We start from the raw sequence: 25,154 nt of genomic DNA, 5'->3' as shown, positions 1-25,154 counted from the left end.
CAATAAAGATCTCATCTATGAGTCACAGGGACCAAATTAATGCCGTCTGTGACACAAGCACAACACTTCCCCTTTCCTAGGACTTAACAGCGTGTGGGAACACAAATGGGAACACTTACTGAAGTGACGGGATAGGTTGAACTTTCTCTTCCTGATAAAGGTTTTACTGTTGAACAGGTGTGGGTTTGCTAGCTGAGATGGTAGAGCAGTGGCTTTGGGGATAATAACACTTACCTGAGCTGCGTTAGTGGCTACGAGGAAGGCGTTTGTGCGACCGGGGTGGTCATAGTCATGCATGGCAGCTGCTACATATAGTGCCATGAGTTCCAGAGCAGGGATGTTCCACGCCAGGCAGCCGTAGTTGTCGTCAGAGATGGACGAGCTCTTGGAGGAGGCGTATGATACCCGGCCCGGCGAGATCCCACTGTCTGAATCTAGAGAGAAGACACAGACAGCAGCTTTCAGCAACGACATACTGGGACCTCACACTGGAACTACATCATAACTGGAGAAGACTTGACTGTGTATTAAAGTGAAAACAGGGAACTAGTGTCACATTAAGAACAAAGTATGTAGAGTAGGATTACTACAGGCAGGCTAAGCTGGTGGCCCAGTGACTCAGACTACTGCACTCCATTTGAAAAATGAAAAGGGACAAAATAAGCCCTAAACACACTGAGCTCAGCACAGACAGATCTCTATCACGACAGAGGCTTGCTCACCACCCCATCTCCCCCATCTCTTCCTCTCCGTTTCTCCACCCTTCCCTCCCCCTCTCTTTATCAGAAGGCAGCTGCTCCTCTGGCAGCTACTGAAGGATCAGTCAGCAAGCGAGCCTTAAATCATTTCCGATGGATCAAAGATGCAGTACATAAAATATAATTAGCAGGGACGGGACTGGGGATCCTGGCATTTTAAACTAAACCATCTGGTGTCTGCCGAGAAAAGGCCAAACACTACAGGAATGCCTACACTGGTACATCAAGAGCCTATCATAGAACTAGAAAAGTCCCTTTCCTAAAGAAAATGTGTGCTAGCTAGCATGTCTTAAAGTATTTATGGTTGTGAAATAAGTTAGAGTAGTTATAGTGAATACAATAATAATGGTACTGACTGGTTAAAGTAGAAAAAGTAGCTAGATGGGAGAATTGAATGATTGATTGAATAGCCTACCCTGAACATGTGAAATCTGGTTTGGTGTCTCTACCCTGAACATGTGAAATCTGGTTTGGTGTCTCTACCCTGAACATGTGAAATCTGGTTTGGTGTCTCTACCCTGAACATGTGAAAGTTGGTTTGGTGTCTCTACCCTGAACATGTGAAATCTGGTTTGGTGTCTCTACCCTGAACATGTGAAAGTTGGTTTGGTGTCTCTACCCTGAACATGTGAAATCTGGTTTGGTGTCTCTACCCTGAACATGTGAAATCTGGTTTGGTGTCTCTACCCTGAACATGTGAAAGTTGGTTTGGTGTCTCTACCCTGAACATGTGAAATCTGGTTTGGTGTCTCTACCCTGAACATGTGAAATCTGGTTTGGTGTCTCTACCCTGAACATGTGAAATCTGGTTTGGTGTCTCTACCCTGAACATGTGAAATCTGGTTTGGTGTCTCTACCCTGAACATGTGAAAGTTGGTTTGGTGTCTCTAGCCTGAACATGTGAAAGTTGGTTTGGTGTCTCTACCCTGAACATGTGAAAGTTGGTTTGGTGTCTCTACCCTGAACATGTGAAATCTGGTTTGGTGTCTCTACCCTGAACATGTGAAATCTGGTTTGGTGTCTCTACCCTGAACATGTGAAATCTGGTTTGGTGTCTCTACCCTGAACATGTGAAAGTTGGTTTGGTGTCTCTACCCTGAACATGTGAAATCTGGTTTGGTGTCTCTACCCTGAACATGTGAAATCTGGTTTGGTGTCTCTACCCTGAACATGTGAAATCTGGTTTGGTGTCTCTACCCTGAACATGTGAAATCTGGTTTGGTGTCTCTACCCTGAACATGTGAAAGTTGGTTTGGTGTCTCTAGCCTGAACATGTGAAAGTTGGTTTGGTGTCTCTACCCTGAACATGTGAAAGTTGGTTTGGTGTCTCTACCCTGAACATGTGAAAGCTGGTTTGGTGTCTCTAGCTTGAACAGTTCAAGAGTTACTATTATTGTTGGTGGGTTATTAAATCCCAATTTATGCTAATTTGAATTGTTATAGTTTACAAAGTTTTGAAGTTGTTTTAATGTATGTAGCTGTAATAGTTATTTTTATATTTATTTTTTTATTTCACCTTTATTTAACCAGATAGGCCAGTTGAGAACGAGTTCTCATTTACAACTGTGACCTGGCCAAGATAAAGCAAAGCAGTGCGACAAAAACAACAACACAGAGTTACACATGGAATAAACAAACATACAGTCAATAACACAATAGAAAAATCTATGAACAGTGTGTGCAAATGTAGTAAGGTTAGGGAGGTAAGGCAAAAAAATAGGCCATAGTGGCAAAATAATTACAATTTAGCATTAACACTGATGATTATATGCAAGTAGAGATACTTGGGTGCAAAATAGCAAAAAAAACTAAAAACAATATGGGGATGAGGTAGTTGAGTGTGTTATTTACAGATGGGCTGTGTACAGGTATAGTGATCGGTAAGCTGCTCTGACAGCTGATGCTTAAAGTTAGTGAGGGAGATATAACGTCTCCAAAAAGAACAGTAGCATTTCAAATGAATACCACTGTATTATCATGGTTGAAATGTAATTCATTAAGTGTTATGCAAATTTTTATACATTAAAATAGTTTATTGTTTATGAAGGTGTGTTAGAAAATTTTAAGTTAGGATAGCCTGAATGGTTTAAAGTTGGTCTTGTAACTTAATTTTGCTACCAGTGTATTTCTATGGTTCTCATTCAAACCCCATGTTAATTAATTCAGTTGAATAAGTATAGATGGATGGAAAGATTGATTGAGACAAGCTGGAGGAGGAGGGGCTATAGGAGGACGGTAGGAGGAGCTATAGGAGAATGGGCTCATTGTAAGGGCTGTAATGAAATTCATGGAACGGAGTCAAACATGGGGCAGCAGTGGTTAGAGCGTTGGACTAGTAACCGAAAGGTTGCAAGATCGAATCCCCGAGCTGACAAGGTAAAAAAATCTGTCGTTCTGCCTCTGAACAAGGCAGTTAATCCACTGTTCCTAGGCTGTCATTGAAAATAAGAATTTGTTCTTAACTGACATGCCTAGCTAAATAAAGGTTAAAAAAAACATGTGGTTTCCATATATGTGATGTGTTTGATACCGTTCCATTTATTCCATTCCAGCTATTACAATGAGCCCGTCCTCCTATAGCTCCTCCCACCAGCCATCGCTGTTGGTGGGTTATTTTATACTAATGTCGCTAATTTAAATAGTTCGCTTGGAAAATGTTTAAGTTGTTTTAATGTTTGTAGTTGAAATGGTTAAAAAGCAGTAGCATTTAAAATGTCTACCACTGTGTTACTATGGTTGGCAATGAATCCATGTTTTGTAAATCTATGCAAATTAAAATGTTTTCTAGTTTATAAAGGTTTTAAAGAAGTCTGAACATTTTAAAGTTGGTCTTGTAGATTCATTTGTTATAATTTAAAAAGCATAAATCTTATAAAGAATCTGTATTCAATCTAAGTAGGGTCAGTCTGAACATCTTAACATTGGTTTAGCATTGATAGCTTAAACGGTGAAAGAGGAGATAGGTCTCAAATGTTTGCCATTGAAATGCATTTGGAGATTATTTTAAATATTGTTGTAGTTAGAAATTTATAAATGATATAACAAATATGTTGTCAAGAAATCTAAGTTGGGGCAGTTTGCACATTTGGAAGTTGGTTTCGTGTTAAAAAGCTTCAATCGTTTAAGCTCAAGAGAGCGGAAGAAATCCAATAATAAGAGTATGTAAGAAATCTAGAACGGTCTTGCCTTCAGCAAGCACACTAATAATAGGAAGTATGTAAGAAATCTAGAACGGTCTTGCCTTCAGCAAGCACACTAATTATAGGAAGTATGTAAGAAATCTAGAGTGGTCTTGCCTTCAGCAAGCACACTAATAATAGGAAGTATGTATGAAATCTAGAGTGGTCTTGCCTTCAGCAACCACACTAATAATAGGAAGTATGTATGAAATCTAGAGTGGTCTTGCCTTCAGCAACCACACTAATAATAGGAAGTATGTATGAAATCTAGAACGGTCTTGCCTTCAGCAAGCATACTAATAATAGGAAGTATGTAAGAAATCTAGGAACGGTCTTGCCTTCAGCAAGCACACTAATAATAGGAAGTATGTATGAAATCTAGAGTGGTCTTGCCTTCAGCAACCACACTAATAATAGGAAGTATGTAAGAAATCTAGAACGGTCTTGCCTTCAGCAAGCACACTAATAATAGGAAGTATGTAAGAAATCTAGAACGGTCTTGCCTTCAGCAAGCACACTAATAATAGGAAGTATGTAAGAAATCTAGAACGGTCTTGCCTTCAGCAAGCACACTAATTATAGGAAGTATGTAAGAAATCTAGAACGGTCTTGCCTTCAGCAAGCACACTAATAATAGGAAGTATGTATGAAATCTAGAGTGGTCTTGCCTTCAGCAACCACACTAATAATAGGAAGTATGTATGAAATCTAGAGTGGTCTTGCCTTCAGCAACCACACTAATAACAGGAAGTATGTATGAAATCTAGAGTGGTCTTGCCTTCAGCAAGCACACTAATTATGCTAATAAATATGTGGCATATTGTGGTATATTATGGCAAAATGAAATTAAGGAAACAGAAATAGTGCTACCTGTGTCACTTCCTGTCACATGCTCGTTGTGGATCTGCTGGAATCCTGGGACAGGCCGGGTAGTCAGGTACCAGACAGCATGGAGGACGTCAGTGGCATGGACCCGGTTATGATCTGAGTACAGGCAGAGATTCACACAGGACATTACACATCAGTCACAGTAATACTTCACCACATCATGTACATGAGGTAGAAGCTACTATTACATATGATGGTGCATGTCTGTATGGTGTCCTGCTGTATGTAGTGAACTGTAGGCCTATTATGGGGACTCATTTCTACTTCATGACAACACTATGGTTAGTTTCTAGACCTGGGTAAATCATTTCAAATAATACTTGAAGTGGGCATGATTTAGCTGCCTGGAATAGTCTAAACTGGCGTAATTAAGCTAAATTAAACGCCATCCAAATACCTTCATGTTATTTTTTATATATTTTTTACCCCTCCTTTTTTCTCTCCAATTTTGTCATATCCAATTACGATCTTGTCTCATCGCTGCAACTCCCCAACGGGCTGGGGAGAGGCGAAGGTCGAGCCATGCGTCCTCCAAAACATGACCCACCAAACCGCGCTCCTTAACACCCGCCCGCTTAACCCAGAAGCCAGCCGCACCAATGCGTCGGAGGAAACACCATTCAACTGACGACTGAGGTCAGCCTGCAGGCGCCCAGCCCACCACAAGGAGTTGCTAGAGCACGATGAGCCAAGTAAAGCCCCCCAGCCAAACCCTCCCCTAACCCGGACGCCGCTGGGCCAATTGTGCGCCGCCTTATGGGACTCTCGGTCACGGCCGGTTGTGACACAGCCTGGGATCGAACCCGGGTCTGCAGTGATGCCTCAAGCACTGCAAAGAAGTGCCTAAGACCGCTGCGCCACCCGGGAGGCCCATACCTTCATGTTTTTCACCCAGGTCTGATCATTTCTACATCTGAGTAGACAATAAACCAAGTGTTAATATGGGCTTTGTGCCTGGACTGAAGAAAGCATAGGCAGCACTATACTCACAGGGAATATCCCTGTAGCCGTTCTCCAGAGCACAGAAATAGGACATGAACTCCCTCACAGGGATCTTAAACATCTCAAACAGACAAGTGTCCTGGAACAGAGTGTAGGTCACCTGGGGAGAAAGACAACAAATAAAACACCTAGGTTAATTTAAAATCCAAATATTTTTTGGGGACATTAACCAAGTCATTCCCCACAGACACAGACAGTGAGACACTGGGAGAACACAGTGTACTCAAAACAGCACATAGAGAAATCCCCAAGACAACCACGAGCATTCAGGACATCATTCAGTCAAATATCAGTAATGGGGATCATACCGTTCATTTAAACCATACCAAATCATAACATTTAAACCAATCATTCAAGTGAGTTTCTACAAATAAATACATTCAACGGCTGCTTCACAAAACTACTCTTAGGCCTATGAGCCCTGGTCTAAATTTGTGCACTATATAGGGAATAGTGTGCCATTTGGGATACAGCCCAGGTGTTTCTTATTCAAATATGAATTGATGTAACACAGTGGTTCTCAAACTTTTTATACTCCCGTACCCCTTCAAACATTCAACCTCAGCTGCGTACCACCTCTAGCACCATGGGCCGTGCACTCTCAAATGTTGTTTTTTGCCATCATTGTAAGCCTGCCACACACACTATACGATACATTTATTAATCATAAGAATGAGTGTGAGTTTGTCACAACCCGGCTCGTCTTTCAAGCTGTCAGGCATTCCCTTGGCAGCAAAGAGCCTCTCGGTGGATGCTGCAGTGTACCCAAGTGGTGTCGGGAGCAATGCTTGCATGCGCGTTACCACTCCACTATGTCTCCCTGTCATGGCTTTTGCGCCATCAGTACAGATACCAACATGACCAGCAGCTACATTTGGCTACATAAGGACCGTTAGTGGAATTCCCATGAGAAAGTAACGGTTAATGTGATTGGATGTTAATTATTTGACTAGGCTACCTGTATTTGACATTGTGTTGTTATTTTGCTGAACAATAGATGGTTTCATTTTATTTTTGGCAGTGAAACGAGGCTACTCAGGCGAGAGAGAAAAACTCACCCAAATGTATAGCCCCGTTGGAAAATATAAATGGACTGTTTGAAAATGTGAAGATAATAAAATAAAAAAAATACAATTCAAAAATACAATAAAAATTACATGTGAATCATATTTTTATTTGGAGTACACCCGACGGCATTGCCCCCAGTTTGGGAATACCTGATGTAACAGATCATGGCGTAATGACAGATAGATGGTTGCTATATGGTTGGTATGTGCTTGTACTGACGTAGCTGAGTATTCTTCCTGTCTTCCCTCCTGTTCTGTCCATCAGGTCAAAGATCTGGAAGTTCCAGCTGTTGATCTTCTCCATGAGGTCATCGTGGTTCTCCAGCAGGGGGTCTAGTCTGAACTCACCCTACGGGCAGGAGAGGACAACAGCACAGACACATTTTAAACACACAAACACACACATTTTTAAGACACACACACACACACACACGTTTAGATAAACACACACATACACGCACACACACACACACATATTAAAACACACACACGCGTCATTTACACACACTTTTACATTAACACACACAGATATACACACCCATTAACACACACATTAACACACATTAAAACACACGCACATTAACACATACACAAACAGGCCCGTAGACAACCAGACTATCCAAAACACCACATCGCAAATCTTATGAATCTCATTCCTCTGTTAAGGGGATGAAAGCAGGCTCCAGACTGACTATGTATGCGTTGCTTTTGAATAATTCACTTTTGAATTACCCCACAGAATCCTCAGATGAACCCTACACAGTTGTCTTAACAGCTGGCTCGATTTAACAAGGTTTGGTTTGTCCAATAAAGAAAGTGAGAGCACAGCCCAAGTAAACGGCGGGGGCATTCCAGGACAGAGCCAGATCAACACTACCCCCCATCACACTGGATTTACACGGCTGTTAGATACATCACAACAGACTGAAAGACATGCACCCAATGAGTCTGAGGAAAACCTTTACTGTGTTCCCAGAACTAACTAGAGAACACATCATATAGCAAGCTACTCTGTTACATGTGTTGGCCTGAGTGTGTTCTCACTCAGAGGGAGTCTCCTGGCTGGGATAGTTTAGCGGCAGCAATGCTACACACAGGAAGGCTAACGAACGCTGTAAGGTGTTAGCATTGACTGAGACCTATCCCTTCAAAGTTACTGTTATGTAACAGCGTAGCCTACCTTTGTTTCTTAAGTCTGCAGCGCGGGGATGTTAGCCTAGCAGTAGGGTGCATTCACACAGGGCAACACAGAGTAAAATGACAGACCCAACACAATGTATTTCAATGGGGAAGGTGCGTTGGAGTAGCGGAGGGGAGGCGTGTCAGGTTGCATGAGGTTGTGCTAAACAACGCACTACCAAAACACTCTCAAAATGGTACATAGCTCATACTCCTCCGTTAGCTTGTGTGGGAATGCACCCTTAGCATAATGTAGCACTGTGTACCTCTGTTTCCTGAGTCTGCTGTTCTGTGGTGGGGCTCTGCTCCTCCTTGTCTGTCTGGCACCGGCTCCCTGCGTCTGGACTCCTGTCCCCCGTCGACTCGGCCTCCACACTCTCCTCCCTGATCAGTGCCTCTCCCATGAACTCTGACCCCTCACCTGCTGTGGAGGAGACACATTGCAAATCACAGTGAGTTGACCACTGGTTTCGCATTTCGGTGGGAAGCATTATTCTAATGAATTGACTCTCTGGTACAGCATGTCCAAATGGTTTTCAGTCATTTAAGAGTGGAAACAGTAAGCTAAGCCATGGGGGTGTGTGCACAAAAACACTGTGCAGCCTATGTCTGTACAGAGTGAGGCTACATTCCAGCAGGTGTCATACCTGAGCGTCTGCGCTGGGCCTCAGCATGACCAGTGAATGGCAGGTGTCCCTCCCCCGCCTCCATACTGGGCATGTTCTTCAGCATCTGACGACCACAGCTACAGGGTGAGCAGAGGGACAAACACAGCCGCCATTATCATCAACACACATGGTGAAATGCAATTCTACTCTACAGCTGAACTGGCTCTACAACACCAGGAGATAATGGAGGGGGTAGGGGAAGGGGGTAGTAAATTGCCCTACCTGGTGCACATGGCCGCGGGGTTGCGGTAAGGCCCCTGGAAGTCAGGGGAGCTGAGGATGTAGCCCAGGGGCTTGTGCAGGTTGACACTGGGCTTGGTGAGGAAGTCAGCTGTGTCGGGGAACTCCACCGGGGGGCGCGTGACCTGGGAGGAGAGACCTCCCCCTTGAGGACTGTGGCTCGGGGAGCTGACAGGACTCAGACTGGGGGACGCACCTGTAGAGCGAGAGAGATATGAGAGAAATGAGAGAGAGAGAGAGAGCTAGTCAAACAACTTAAAAACACATTCCACTTCCACACAGTGTATCAGACCTGTGTGTACAGTAAATCCTCATGGTCTCACCTGCTCTCCTGGGCCCGGCATGGTAGGTCAGGGTCACAGAGGAGGACCTCTGCTTAGGGATGGTCAACAGGTTAGCATTGGGCCCATTGGACAGAGACCCCGTGCTGGAACACACACACACACACACACACACACAAAACATGGCACTTACTGCTAGAACTAATGAGACAACATCAGTTAAAATGCTTTCATATTCAATCTACACCATTATAAAGTTGAACTTTTTCACACCCGCTCTTATGTATAAAGATGAACTTAGAGAAATGTTACATAGCATACAGTAACACTAATTATATGACTCATTTGGTGCTCAAAGTAAGACAATGAAAATCAATGTTGAAAATGGATCCTTGAAGAAGACAAAGATCCCTAAAAGATCAAGTGAGTCATCTTAACAGTGTTGGAACAAAGAGAATGAAGGAATGTTATGGTCATTATCTGTTAGGCATTTCAGCTTACAGAGCTTGACCACTACTGCCCCCCTGTGGATATAAAGGGGAACCACATCTTCAGGGAGTTTAATCAAAGACAGATGGTAGGTAACAAAGAATGTGTTGCTGAGGGAGGGCCTGCTTGTTTATATCAGGGTAAAGATGGGGAGTGTGCCATGTTGAAAATGACTTGACCTGGAAAGATATTCTATATACCTTTTAGCCAGTAGTTCTGAGTTCTGAAAGTAGTGACCGCGAGCAAAAAGTGGTCCCCAAAAACTCCGTACTACCTCGCAAATGTGCAGATATGTGCACCACGTCATTACTCCCTTTCTCTCTCTACTGTGTGAGTGTCTTGCTAGCTGTCACTCAAATGGTGAGGGACTGAAGCTCATTTGCTAAAACTCAAATTGCTAGGGGGCTAGCCCACATAGGGGTAAATGTAGGGAAAATGTCATGTAGGGTAAAATTAGGGAATTTGTTTTTTTAATTCTGCTCATAGATTATGCATGTATGAACTACACATTGACACATTCAGCCAAAAGCGTGAGGTTTAAAAAATACTTTAGTCGCCAAATTACTGGGGCATGTCTTTAACCTTTAACCTGGTGTCTGAACTCTGAAGTCCCACCTGTATGTGGTCGTACCTGGTCATATTGAGGTCAAGGTGTGTGTGGTCGTACCTGGTCATATTGAGGTCAGGGTGTGTGTGTGTGGTCGTACCTGGTAATATTGAGGTTAGGGTGTGTGTGTGTGTGGTCGTACCTGGTCATATTGAGGTCAGGGTGTGTGTGGTCATACCTGGTCATATTGAGGTCAGGGTGGGGTCCCGGTCTCTTGCCGTTGTTGCGTTCCCAGCGGGAGGAGGCCGACTCCAGAGGGAGGAGAGGGGAGGAGGTGGAGCCGCGGCGGAGTTGGGGGGTTGGTAGGCTGTTCCTGCTGCTAAGACCCTAGGTGTGTGGAGGGGAGGGGGGAGACATTACATTATGGTCAATGATGCTATAACACAGTCAAAGACAGATCTATATTCAGCGCACCACCAGGTTACATAGAGTAGAGCAGGTGTACAACTAAAAACAACTAAACTAAGTCTACGTAACACTGGTGAACACATAGAAGAAGAACATTCATTATGAGGATAAGATACCATGTATAAGTGGATAATGTGTTAGTGGATAATGTGTTGGCGTGCTAGTCTCAGCAGGCTTCTGTCTGTGTGTTAGTTATGACCTGCTAGTATCACATTCAGAAGGCTGCTGGAGGGCCCACCTTCAGGGGCTTCCTGTCGCCCCTCTCTGCAGGGTCCTCCACCTCGGTACAGGGGTAGAAACCTGGGAAGGGGGTGAAGGGGTTAACCCTGGGTCGACAGGAGCCAGAGAAGGTCCCCATGAGGCTGCTGACGCCGCGCAGGGACGAGATGGTGTGTGGCGACAGGGACGAGTCCATCAGCAGGTCAGACACCATGTTCCTGGCCTCGTTGATGACCGACAGGTCCACTCCGTTACCGCTTACCGCTCCCTGGAGACATAGAGGAGACAAGGGGACACATGTCAGAGAGATGCCTCATTCAGCAGAGCACAACACAAACATACAGTAGATACTGTACTAAAGAAGAGAGCCTGGTGTCCTTTCCTCATTCCTTTACACTGTTTCTAATGAACCCAGAAAGGATTTAAATGACCAAACACAAAAGCTTCTGAAGAAGAAATTCCTTCTTAATTGCCATTTTTTCCTTAACTATGGACTTATGAAGAAAGTTAAGAGAAGTTGCTATTCCTCCAAAAGGTTCTTGGAAATGTTCTTATGTTACTTCTTATGTTTCTCCTTAAGCAAAAAATTAAGTAGAAATGAGATGCTTGAAAATAAAGTTATTTAATTTCTTCTTGGAATTCCCAGATAGCTAAACCATTGTCTTAAACACATGGCAGTGAAAGAATATGCTAATGAAAGCTATTGAACATGTTCAATTGACTCACAAACTTCACCTGAAAGTTTCAAGAACATATTTTAGACCAGTAATCCCAATTAGAAATATGCTAACATGATTGCCATTGCTAGATAGACAGCTAGCTGGCTGGGTTGCCTAACGACAATCATCTTAAGATAGTTAAGAAGTTCGTAAGAAGATATCTGAGAAGTTCATGAGAAAAATCATGAATTCTTAAGACATTTTTGAGGATCTGCACTAATGAACTTCTTTTTCTTCTTCTTAAGAAGCTTCTTAAGTTTTTGCGTAAAAAGTGTTTAGTGAATCTGGGCCCAGGACATCTACAGGTATCACACATATGCAGGTAGACTGTCAGAAAGCTGTAACAGGACACTGCTGGCCTCATTGTGATGGGGCTGAGTTTGTCACTCCTCCTTTTACAGCAGTGAAGGGTAGTGTGAAGGGCAGACAGGCTCGGTGCTGAGCTCATGGCATTGATGCTGGGTAATTGAAAGGCTGTTTGGACCAGTGATGTCAGTAATAAAGGGGAGTGGTGCTGACAGGGCATGGTGCTAGCTGGGCATGGTGCTGGCTGGGCATGGTGCTGGCAGGGCATGGTGCTGGCAGGGCATGGTGCTGGCTGGGCATGGTGCTGACAGGGCATGGTGCTGGCTGGGCATGGTGCTGGCAGGGCATGGTGCTGGCAGGGCATGGTGCTGACTGGGCATGGTGCTGGCAGGGCATGGTGCTGGCAGGGCATGGTGCTGGCAGGGCATGGTGCTGGCAGGGCATGGTGCTGGCAGGGCATGGTGCTAGCAGGGCATGGTGCTGGCAGGGCATGGTGCTGGCTGGGCATGGTGCTAGCAGGGCATGGTACTGGCAGGGCATGGTGCTGGCAGGGCATGGTGCTGGCTGGGCATGGTGCTGGCTGGGCATGGTGCAGGTGTGTGTGGAGTAAATGTGCAGCGCTAGCACTTCCCTGGCCCAGTGAAGACAGCTAGGAGGCTGTGTGTATGTCATGACGCTGACGGAGATCCTGCCTGCACCCCTCCCCCTCTTCACCCTGTCTATCCTACTGACTGTTGCTGTGCTGATAGACCCCATATAAAATACTAGAGGGTTTGGAGAACTAGGCTGCTTTTGAAGGCCCGGCTCTGTGGCCACAATGAGTGATGAGTGATGAGTGGGGCAGACGTCAGTCAGAGGAGCACAGCTTCCTGTTGATCTACCTGTACAGCGTGTCTGCAAAACACTGTGGATAACAACAGGATGACAACACACACAAGGCACAAAATACACACGCACACATACACAGGCCTACACACACAGTCCAAACATCTACACACACACACACACACACACACACACACACACACACACACACACACACACACACACACACACACACACACACACACACACACACACACACACACACACACACACACACACACACACACACACACAAGCTTACAAAAAACACAGATGCTTCCATTTTACGATGCATGAAGTAGACCTAGCATAAAACGTGTGTCAGCGATTTGACAATAAATTGGAACACAAGGCCAGTATACTAGATTAGAAAGATTATATGGAGGCTCTCCAAAATGTTTCGAGATAAATCTGATTTCCTAAAAGGTTGGAGTTAGTTAAAAGAATTCACCTCTCTACTTATTAACTCCAGCCTCAATTCTTTGAAATATGACTAAATTACAGTGAGCTACACTAATACCATTTTTATTCAGTATCCTCATTTACTTACATTTTGTCAATTCAATGCTCTCTGGGAAACCTAATTCACTTGTGAGGATTCTTGTTACCCTATGAGGGTTGATGATCTATAGTTCTATTCATGTTATTACAATTCATTCCATGGATGGATTGAAAGTAAAATAGGAAATGATCCCCAACCCTAATTTGACTGACAGACTGCACATGTGCTCTAACAGTGATATACTGTACCAGTATCCGGATGAGTATATGATATATTGTACCCAGTATCCAGATGAGTATATGATATACTGTAGCCAGTATCCAGATGAAGCCAGTATCCAGATGAGTATATGATATACTGTACCCAGTATCCAGATGAGTATATGATATACTGTACCCAGTATCCAGATGAGTATGTGATATACTGTACCCAGTATCCAGATGAGTATATGATATACTGTACCCAGTATCCAGATGAGTATATGATATACTGTACCAGTATCCAGATGAGTACATTATATACTGTACCAGTATCCAGATGAGTATATTCTGTCAGTCAGTCAGTGAGAGAGTGAGAGTGCACACTAACCTGATACTGGGGCTTGTACCACTGCTTCAGGTCCCAGTCCCATAGGATCATCTGAACGAGAGAAACACACACATCAGTCAGGAGGCCTTGCTAGGCCTTGTGTGTTACAGATATATACTCATGCAGGTGTAGTAGACCTTACAGTGAAATGCTTACTTACAGGCTCTAACCAATAGTGCAAAAAAGGTATTAGGTGAACAATAGGTAAGTAAAGAAATAAAACAACAGTAAAAAGAAAGTGAAAAATAAGAGTAGCGAGGCTATATACAGTAGTGAGGCTACATACAGACACCTGTTAGTCAGGCTGATTGAGGTAGTATGTACATGTAGATATGGTTAAAGTGACTATGCATATATGATGAACAGAGAGTAGCAGTAGCGTAAAAGAGGGGTTGGCGGGTGGTGGGTAGCGGGACACAGTGCAGATAGCCCGGTTAGCCAATGTGCGGGAGCAGTGGTTGGTCGGCACAATTGAGGTAGTATGTACATAGTGTATAGTGACTATGCATATATGATAAAGAGAGAGTAGCAGCAGCATAAAACAGTGGTTGTGTGGGGGGGGGGGGGGGGGGGGGGGGCACACAATGCAAATAGTCCGGGTAGTCCAACTTTTGTTGTTTTATCATAAGAGGTGAAGTGCTTCAACAGGTGTCAGTTCTAATACAATAGGTCCACAATGAGAAACAGTCTATTTTACAGCATTAGACATAGTGTAACTGTTGTAGCATATTAAATAAGTCAATGAGAAACAGTCTATTTTACAACATTAGACATAGTGTAACTGTTGTAGCATATTAAAGAGGTCAATGAGAAACAGTCTATTTTACAACATTAGACATAGTGTAACTGTTGTAGCATATTAAATAAGTCAATGAGAAACAGTCTATTTTACAACATTAGACATAGTGTAACTGTTGTAGCATATTAAAGAGGTCAATGAGAAACAGTCTATTTTACAACATTAGACATAGTGTAACTGTTGTAGCATATTAAAGAGGTCAAAGAGAAACAGTCTATTTTACAACATTAGACATAGTGTAACTGTTGTAGCATATTAAAGAGGTCAACGAGAAACAGTCTATTTTACAACATTAGACATAGTGTAACTGTTGTAGCATATTAAATAGGTCAACGAGAAACAGTCTATTTTACAACATTAGACATAGTGTAACTGTTGTAGCATATTAAAGAGGTCAATGAGAAACAGTCTATTTTACAACATTAGACATAGTGTAACTGTTGTAGCATATTAAATAGGTCAATGAGAAACAGTCTATTTTACAACATTAGACATAGTGTAACTGTTGTAGCATATTAAAGAGGTCAATGAGAAACAGTCTATTTTACAACATTAGACATAGTGTAACTGTTGTAGCATATTAAAGAGGTCAACGAGAAACAGTCTATTTTACAACATTAGACATAGTGTAACTGTTGTAGCATATTAAAGAGGTCAATGAGAAACAGTCTATTTTACAACATTAGACATAGTGTAACTGTTGTAGCATATTAAAGAGGTCAATGAGAAACAGTCTATTTCACAACATTAGACATAGTGTAACTGTTGTAGCATATTAAAGAGGTCAATGAGAAACAGTCTATTTTACAACATTAGACATAGTGTAACTGTTGTAGCATATTAAAGAGGTCAATGAGAAACAGTCTATTTTACAACATTAGACATAGTGTAACTGTTGTAGCATATTAAAGAGGTCAATGAGAAACAGTCTATTTTACAACATTAGACATAGTGTAACTGTTGTAGCATATTAAAGAGGTCAAAGAGAAACAGTCTATTTTACAACATTAGACATAGTGTAACTGTTGTAGCATATTAAATAGGTCAATGAGAAACAGTCTATTTTACAACATTAGACATAGTGTAACTGTTGTAGCATATTAAAGAGGTCAAAGAGAAACAGTCTATTTTACAACATTAGACATAGTGTAACTGTTGTAGCATATTAAAGAGGTCAAAGAGAAACAGTCTATTTTACAACATTAGACATAGTGTAACTGTTGTAGCATATTAAAGAGGTCAAAGAGAAACAGTCTATTTTACAACATTAGACATAGTGTAACTGTTGTAGCATATTAAAGAGGTCAATGAGAAACAGTATATTTTACAACATTAGACATAGTGTAACTGTTGTAGCATATTAAAGAGGTCAAAGAGAAACAGTCTATTTTACAACATTAGACATAGTGTAACTGTTGTAGCATATTAAATAGGTCAATGAGAAACAGTCTATTTTACAACATTAGACATAGTGTAACTGTTGTAGCATATTAAATAGGTCAATGAGAAACAGTCTATTTTACAACATTAGACATAGTGTAACTGTTGTAGCATATTAAAGAGGTCAAAGAGAAACAGTCTATTTTACAACATTAGACATAGTGTAACTGTTGTAGCATATTAAAGAGGTCAATGAGAAACAGTCTATTTTACAACATTAGACATAGTGTAACTGTTGTAGCATATTAAAGAGGTCAATGAGAAACAGTCTATTTTACAACATTAGACATAGTGTAACTGTTGTAGCATATTAAAGAGGTCAATGAGAAACAGTCTATTTTACAACATTAGACATAGTGTAACTGTTGTAGCATATTAAAGAGGTCAACGAGAAACAGTCTATTTTACAACATTAGACATAGTGTAACTGTTGTAGCATATTAAAGAGGTAAGAAAACAGTCTATTTTACAACATTAGACATAGTAAACAGTCTATTTTACAACATTAGACATAGTGTAACTGTTGTAACAGTCTATTTTACAACATTAGACATAGTGTAACTGTTGTAGCATATTAAAGAGGTCAATGAGAAACAGTCTATTTTACAACATTAGACATAGTGTAACTGTTGTAGCATATTAAAGAGGTCAATTAGCATATTAAAGAGGTCAAAGAGAAACAGTCTATTTTACAACATTAGACATAGTGTAACTGTTGTAGCATATTAAAGAGGTCAAAGAGAAACAGTCTATTTTACAACATTAGACATAGTGTAACTGTTGTAGCATATTAAAGAGGTCAATGAGAAACAGTATATTTTACAACATTAGACATAGTGTAACTGTTGTAGCATATTAAAGAGGTCAAAGAGAAACAGTCTATTTTACAACATTAGACATAGTGTAACTGTTGTAGCATATTAAATAGGTCAATGAGAAACAGTCTATTTTACAACATTAGACATAGTGTAACTGTTGTAGCATATTAAAGAGGTCAATGAGAAACAGTCTATTTTACAACATTAGACATAGTGTAACTGTTGTAGCATATTAAAGAGGTCAAAGAGAAACAGTCTATTTTACAACATTAGACATAGTGTAACTGTTGTAGCATATTAAAGAGGTCAAAGAGAAACAGTCTATTTTACAACATTAGACATAGTGTAACTGTTGTAGCATATTAAAGAGGTCAAAGAGAAACAGTCTATTTTACAACATTAGACATAGTGTAACTGTTGTAGCATATTAAAGAGGTCAATGAGAAACAGTCTATTTTACAACATTAGACATAGTGTAACTGTTGTAGCATATTAAAGAGGTCAACGAGAAACAGTCTATTTTACAACATTAGACATAGTGTAACTGTTGTAGCATATTAAAGAGGTCAATGAGAAACAGTCTATTTTACAACATTAGACATAGTGTAACTGTTGTAGCATATTAAAGAGGTCAATGAGAAACAGTCTATTTTACAACATTAGACATAGTGTAACTGTTGTAGCATATTAAATAGGTCAATGAGAAACAGTCTATTTTACAACATTAGACATAGTGTAACTGTTGTAGCATATTAAAGAGGTCAATGAGAAACAGTCTATTTTACAACATTAGACATAGTGTAACTGTTGTAGCATATTAAAGAGGTCAATGAGAAACAGTCTATTTTACAACATTAGACATAGTGTAACTGTTGTAGCATATTAAAGAGGTCAATGAGAAACAGTCTATTTTACAACATTAGACATAGTGTAACTGTTGTAGCATATTAAAGAGGTCAATGAGAAACAGTCTATTTTACAACATTAGACATAGTGTAACTGTTGTAGCATATTAAAGAGGTCAATGAGAAACAGTCTATTTTACAACATTAGACATAGTGTAACTGTTGTAGCATATTAAAGAGGTCAATGAGAAACAGTCTATTTTACAACATTAGACATAGTGTAACTGTTGTAGCATATTAAAGAGGTCAATGAGAAACAGTCTATTTTACAACATTAGACATAGTGTAACTGTTGTAGCATATTAAATAGGTCAATGAGAAACAGTCTATTTTACAACATTAGACATAGTGTAACTGTTGTAGCATATTAAAGAGGTCAATGAGAAACAGTCTATTTTACAACATTAGACATAGTGTAACTGTTGTAGCATATTAAAGAGGTCAATGAGAAACAGTCTATTTTACAACATTAGACATAGTGTAACTGTTGTAGCATATTAAATAGGTCAATGAGAAACAGTCTATTTTACAACATTAGACATAGTGTAACTGTTGTAGCATATTAAAGAGGTCAATGAGAAACAGTCTATTTTACAACATTAGACATAGTGTAACTGTTGTAGCATATTAAATAGGTCAATGAGAAACAGTCTATTTTACAACATTAGACATAGTGTAACTGTTGTAGCATATTAAATAGGTCAATGAGATAGTGTTGTTACTTTATTCACCTCTAGTAGTTAACCTTAAGTAAACACACGAGGGTATGATAGAACCAGGTCAAACAGCTTACGTAGACGAATTACCAAACTGTGGACTTTCAACTGCCGTAGAGTGTTATTTAGGCCTACACACACAGAGAGAGCTATTGTGTCTAACTTATGCCTTTTGTAGAAAGGAAAAACACAAAAAGCAAACCACCTCGACCAGCTGACCGCAATGAAACGTCAACAATGTTCCTCTCAGATCTTATCTAGGCCCTATTACGTCAATGACCAGCATTTCCACATGATCTGTCAGAGAAAAGTCACCAAACAGGAGCTCACAGTCTCACACAGACAAACTGCTACTATGCCACGAGTGTTAAACTTCCGTTGTCACATACTGGGTCGTAGGTTTACTTACGACACACTGCAACAACTAGATCTACAGTAGGTGTTGAATTGCTGTGAATTGGTTTAGATAGATCTACAGTACAACCTCTAGAACGATACCATTTTTGCCATTTGTTGATATTATTTAATTCACTAGTTCGGCTACATTTTGGACAGTATTTCCACTCCAATAAAACATTTTAAGTAGGATATTGCATATAAATGTGTTTAAATTGTCAAACTACCACTTCTGGGAATAAAATAATAGCAACAAACACACAACAGTATCTGTGGATGATCTATAGACAGAGCAGAACCTTCTGTACTGAAGTAAGTGTGTCTTGGGAGCAGTTTGCCATCATACTGGGTGATCATTAGGTCTATACATGCCCTCTCAGGCAGGAAGGATCACAGGTTAGTCGCCATGTTAAACCCATAGAGCAAACACTCATTCCCTCAAGACTCAGAGAGCATGTAGTATTTCTACTGGCCACAAGGGTGTGTGCTAGAGGCATGTGGATGGATGGACACACTTCAAGGCCTCTGCTCTCTCTAGTCTTTAGTCACAGACCACCTCTCAGACTTAAACACAAAAACACACAGCAATTCACATCTAAATAGACACAAAGCCCAATCCCAAGCAGTCATTATGTAATATTGAAGTAGACCCGTATGCACTAAGCTCAACTGTCTGAGAGAACATTAGAACATTGGCATATCTTATAATTACACTGTAAATCATTGGTGCATCGTTGATGCTGAAGTGTTAGTTCACTGGTTCCCAATGCACTGGAACGTAGTGCAGGGATATGAAAACAACCTCCTTTCTGCAATGTAAGAAAGCATTTATTCTCCAGTGCTCTTTGTTTCACATAATTGTAAACGCTGACATGAATCACATTAATCCAACATGTAATCCTCAAAGATATTTGCTTCTTAGCGTTAACTAACGGAGTAAATAAGGATATCTTTGTGATTGCACAGGACCCTTAGTCTAGGTTGTGTGTTCAGTAGTAGACTGCTACAGAGTGTGAGAGCAGGTGTAGTGAGGAGTGATGCACCCTGGGAGTGTGAGTGATACCAGTGTTGTTCTAAATAATAATTGAGTATCAGAGACCAAGAATTGCGACCAGAGATCCTCTGAATGAACACAGAAACCAAAGCATTTATGTCAAGGGAATGTCTTCCCAAAACATATTTTATCTGCATCAAAAGACACCAGACACAAAGAATACGAGGCCATTAAATAGGTTAGATTGGATGACAAATGTATCTGTGCTGCGCTTTTATGAGAGGCCTCGTTCCTTCCTCTCCAATCAGAGGCAGTTTCATTGATCAGACCGGGATGCTCCGTGTTTGTCATCAGAATCTGTACAACGCAGCCAAACATTTAGTACAGCAAATAAGCACTGCCATGGCAACTCAACAGAGCCCAGCAAACAATACTCCAAACGCCATGACGACGGGATGGCGGGAGAGGGCCGGAGGAAAGATCTGTCGGACATCTGCTTGTTTACAGAGAGAGCGGGGCGGAGGAGAGAGAGAGAGATGGGTCGGGGGGAGGGAGAGAGTGAGGAGAGAGAGAGGGAGTGACAGAGAGGGAGAGGTAAAGAGAGTGAGGGAGAGAGAGAGGCTGCCATGGAGTGTAGTGGATGACGCAGTCGAGACGTGCTGCTGGCCTGGCTGTCAGACTGGAGCTAGGGAGTGTGTTCCTCAGACACGTGTGTCCCTGTGACGCTTTGTTCACACCTCTGTGAGCACGCACGCACGCACGCACGCACGCACGCACGCACGCACGCACGCACACGCACGCACACGGCCTGTTCATATCTCTCTGTACACTCCATGTTCCTCTTCACCTCAACACGTTGTCTCACACGAAAAATGCCAAGCTCTGTTCACACATGATTTGACAGTGAATGAAACACAGTTTCAGAGACAGGGGAATGTGGGTCAACAGCAGAGTTCAATGGCCACAATACACAGGCCTGTTAGCTAGCCACTGTGTGTGTAACAACAACATTATGCGCGCACACACACACACACACACCTGCCTAACTACAGATTCACCAGTTTTTAGGTCAAAAGAGAGCATCATGTGTTATTCTTAACAAGAAAGAGGAGGATTGTCATGAGGATGAACACATCCAAGTAGGCTACACATTTAAACACACACACATGTATGTAACATGGTACAATACTGTAATCAAGCTATGCTACATCCTCTCCTATTTTAACACAACTCTACTTGTAAATTAAAATGGAGGTAAACATACTGGGACATTCTTATCTGTATGAGACGGTCACAATGGAGGCCTGATAAAGTCACAATAGTCACAATATAGAGCCTGATATAGGCACAATAGTCAGAATATAGGGCCTAATATAGTCACAGTATAGTCAAAATATAGGGCCTAATATAGTCACAAAATAGGGCCTAATATAGTCACAATTTAGAGCCTAATATATTCACAATATTGGACCTAATACACACTACCGGTAAAACGTTTTAGAACACCTACTCATTCAAGGTTTTTCTTTATTTTTTACTATTTTCTACATTGTAGAATAATAGTGAACACATCAAAACTATGAAATAACACATATGGAATCATGTAGTAACCAGAAAAGTATTAAACAAATCAAAATATATTTTATATTTGAGATTCTTCAAAGTAGCCACCCTTTGACTTGACAGCTTTGCACACTCTTGGCATTCTCTCAACCAGCTTCATGAGGTAGTCACCTGGAATGCATTTCATTTAACAGGTCTGCCTTCTTAAAAAGTTCATTTGTGGAATTTCTTTCCTTCTTAATGCATTTGAGCCAATCAGTTGTGTTGTGACATGGTGGGGGGGTATACAGATGATAGCCCTATTTGGTAGAAGACCAAGTCCATATTATGGCAAGAACAGCTCAAATAAGGAAAGAGAAACGACAGTCCATCATTACTTTAAGACATGAAGGTCAGTCAATACGGAACATTTCAAGAACTTTGGAAGTTTCTTCAAGTGCAGTCGCAAAAACCATCAAGCACTATAATGAAACTGTCTCTCAGAGTTACCTCTGCTGCAGAGGATAAGTTCATTAGAGTTACCAGCCTCGGAAATTGCAGTCCAAATAAATGTTTTATAGAGTTCAAGCAACTGACATATCTCAACATCAACTGTTCAGAGGAGACTACGTGAATCAGGCCTTCATGGTCGAATTGCTGCAAATAAACCACTACTAAAGGACACCAATAAGAGGAAGAGACTTGCTTGGGCCAAGAAACACGAGCAATGGACATTAGACCGATGTCTAATGAGATTTTTGAGTTCCAACCACTGTGTCTTTGTGAGACGCGGTGTGGGTGAACGGATGATCTCCGCATGTGTATTTCCCACCGTGAAGCATGGAGGAGGAGGTGTTATGGTGTGACGGTGCTTTGCTGGTGACACTGTCTGTGATTTATTTAGAATTCAAGGTACACTTAACCAGCATGGCTACCACAGCATTCTGCAGCAATACGCCATCACATCTGGTATGGGCTTTGTGGGACTATCATTTGTTTTTCAACAAGACAATAACCCAACACACCTCCAGGCTATGTAAGGGCTAATTGACCAAAAAGGAGAGTGACGGAATCCTGCTACAGATGACCTCACTCCCCCAAACTCAACCAAATTGAGATGGTTTGTGATGAGTCGGACCGCATAGTGAAGGAAAAGCAGCCAAAAAGTGCTCAGCATATGTGGGAACTCCTTCAAGACTGTTGGAAAAGCATTCCAGGTGAAGCTGGTAGAGAGAATGCCAAGAGTGTGCAAAGCTGTCATCAAGGCAAAGGGTGGCTATTTGAAGAATCTCAAAAATTAAATATATTTTGATTTGTTTAACTCCTTTTTGGTTACTACATGATTCCATATGTGTTATTTCATAGTTTTGTCTTCACTAGTATTCTACAATGTAGAAAATAGTACAAATAAAGAAACATCCTTGAATGAGTAGGTGTTCTAAAACTTCTGACCAGTAGTGTGGTCAAAATATAGAGCCTAATATATTCACAATATCGGGCCTAACATAGTCACAATATAGGGCCGAATATTGTCATAATATAGGGCCAAGTATAGTCACAATATAGGGCCTAATATAGTCACAATAGAGGGCCTGACATAGTCACAATAGAGGGCCTGACAGTCAAAATATCGGGCTTAATATAGTCACAATTTAGGACCTGGTATAGTATAGTCACAGTATAGAGCCTAATATATTCACAATATCGGGCCTAATATAGTAACAATAGAGGGCCTGATATAGTCACAATATATGGCCTAATATAGTAACAATAGAGGGCCTGATATAGTCACAATAGAGGGCCTGATATATTCACAATATCGGGCCTAATATAGTAACAATATAGGGCCTGATACAGCCACAATAGAGGGCCTGATACAGCCACAATAGAGGACATAATAGTCACAATATAGGGCCTATTATAGTCACAATATAGGGCCTAATTCCTAATATACCAGGCTGATCATATGTTTACAGCTTAGGTGAAATGTGGTGAATATAAAAGCAACATGCAACAATTTTAAAGATTTGAATGAGTTACAGTTCATATTAAGAAATCAGTCAATTGAAATAAATTCCTTAGGCCCTAATCTATGGATTTCATGACTTGGTCACAGATACCTAAACAAAAGGTAGGGGGCGTGGATCAGAAAACCAGTCAGTATCTGGTGTGCAGCGTGACATATCTACTTCGCATAGAGTTGATCAGGCTGTTGATTGTGGCCTGTGGAATGTTGTCCCACTCCTCTTCAATGTCTGTGCAAAGTTGCTGGATATTGACAGGAACTGGAACACACTGTCATAACACGTCGATCCAGAGTAGAGATCGACCGATTATGATTTTTCAACGCCGATACCGATACCGATTATTGGAAGACCAAAAAAAGCCGATACCGATTAAAATCGGCCAATTTTTTTAATTTATTTGTAATAATGACAATTACAACAATACTGAATGAACACTTATTTTAAATCAATAAAATAAATGTTGCCTCGAATAAATAATGAAACATGTTCAATTTGGTTTAAATAATGCAAAAACAAAGTGTTGGAGAAGAAAGTAAAAGTGTAATATGTGCCATGTAAGAAAGCTAACGTTTAAGTTCCTTGCTCAGAACACGAGACAATATGAAAGCTGGTGGTTCCTTTTAACACGAGTCTTCAATATTCCCAGGTAAGAAGTTTTAGGTTGTAGTTATTATAGAAATTATAGGACTATTTCTCTCTATACGATTTGTATTTCATATACCTTTGACAATTGGATGTTCTTATAGGCACTTTAGTATTGCCAGTGTAACAGTATAGCTTCCATCCCTCTCCTCGCCGCTACCTGGGCTCGAACCAGGAACACATCGACAACAGCCACCCTCGAAGCAGCGTTACCCATGCAGAGAAAGGGGAACAACTACTCCAAGTCTCAGTGCGAGTGATGTTTGAAACGCTATTAGCGCGTACCCCTCTAACTAGCTAGCCATTTCACATCAGTTACACCAGCCTAATCTCGGGAGTTGATAGGCTTGAATTCATAAACAGCAGAGCTGCTGGCAAAACGCACGAAAGTGCTGTTTGAATATATGCTTACGAGCCTGCTGGTGCCCACCATCGCTCAGTCAGACTGCTCTATCAAATCATAGACTTAATTATAGCATAATAACACACAGAAATATGAGCCTTAGGTCATTAATATGGTCGAATCCGGAAACTATCATCTCGAAAACAAAACATTTATTCTTTCAGTGAAATACGGAACCGTTCCGTATTTTATCTAACGGGTGGCATCCATCAGTCTAAATATTCCTGTTACATTGCACAACCTTCAATGTTATGTCATAATTACGTAAAATTCTGGCAAATTAGTTCGCAATGAGCCAGGCGGCCCAAACTGTTGCATATACCCTGACTCTGCGTGTAATGAACGCAAGAGAAGTGACACAATTTCACCTGGTTAATATTGCCTGCTAACCTGGATTTCTTTTAGCTAAATATGCAGGTTTAAAAATATATACTTCTGTGTATTGATTTTAAGAAAGGCATTGATGTTTATGGTTAGGTACACGTTGGAACAACGACAGTCCTTTTTC

At 41.0% G+C, this 25,154-nt stretch overlaps 1 protein-coding gene across 2 annotated transcripts in view; it reads right to left on the bottom strand.

Moving 5' to 3' along the window:
• LOC139575890 (cGMP-inhibited 3',5'-cyclic phosphodiesterase 3B-like) overlaps positions 1–25,154 on the bottom strand; it is a 92,991-nt gene that overhangs the window by 6,892 nt on the left and 60,945 nt on the right. Inside the window, exons 2-12 of one of the 2 annotated variants that reach the window (XM_071401302.1) lie at positions 13,965–14,015; positions 11,005–11,253; positions 10,537–10,685; positions 9,305–9,408; positions 8,964–9,177; positions 8,721–8,818; positions 8,340–8,494; positions 7,115–7,243; positions 5,816–5,927; positions 4,808–4,921; positions 235–434 (exon numbers count right to left, since the gene is read on the bottom strand). In XM_071401302.1, the coding sequence (XP_071257403.1) occupies positions 235–434; positions 4,808–4,921; positions 5,816–5,927; positions 7,115–7,243; positions 8,340–8,494; positions 8,721–8,818; positions 8,964–9,177; positions 9,305–9,408; positions 10,537–10,685; positions 11,005–11,253; positions 13,965–14,015 (1,575 nt within the window). Of the gene's footprint in view, positions 1–234; positions 435–4,807; positions 4,922–5,815; positions 5,928–7,114; positions 7,244–8,339; positions 8,498–8,720; positions 8,819–8,963; positions 9,178–9,304; positions 9,409–10,536; positions 10,686–11,004; positions 11,254–13,964; positions 14,016–25,154 lie in introns of both variants that reach the window. The other variant, XM_071401301.1, reaches the window with a different exon arrangement.

Source organism: Salvelinus alpinus, chromosome 5, assembly GCF_045679555.1.
Source record: "Salvelinus alpinus chromosome 5, SLU_Salpinus.1, whole genome shotgun sequence".
NCBI lineage: Eukaryota > Metazoa > Chordata > Actinopteri > Salmoniformes > Salmonidae > Salvelinus > Salvelinus alpinus.
This window is presented reverse-complemented; position numbering and strand designations above follow the sequence as displayed.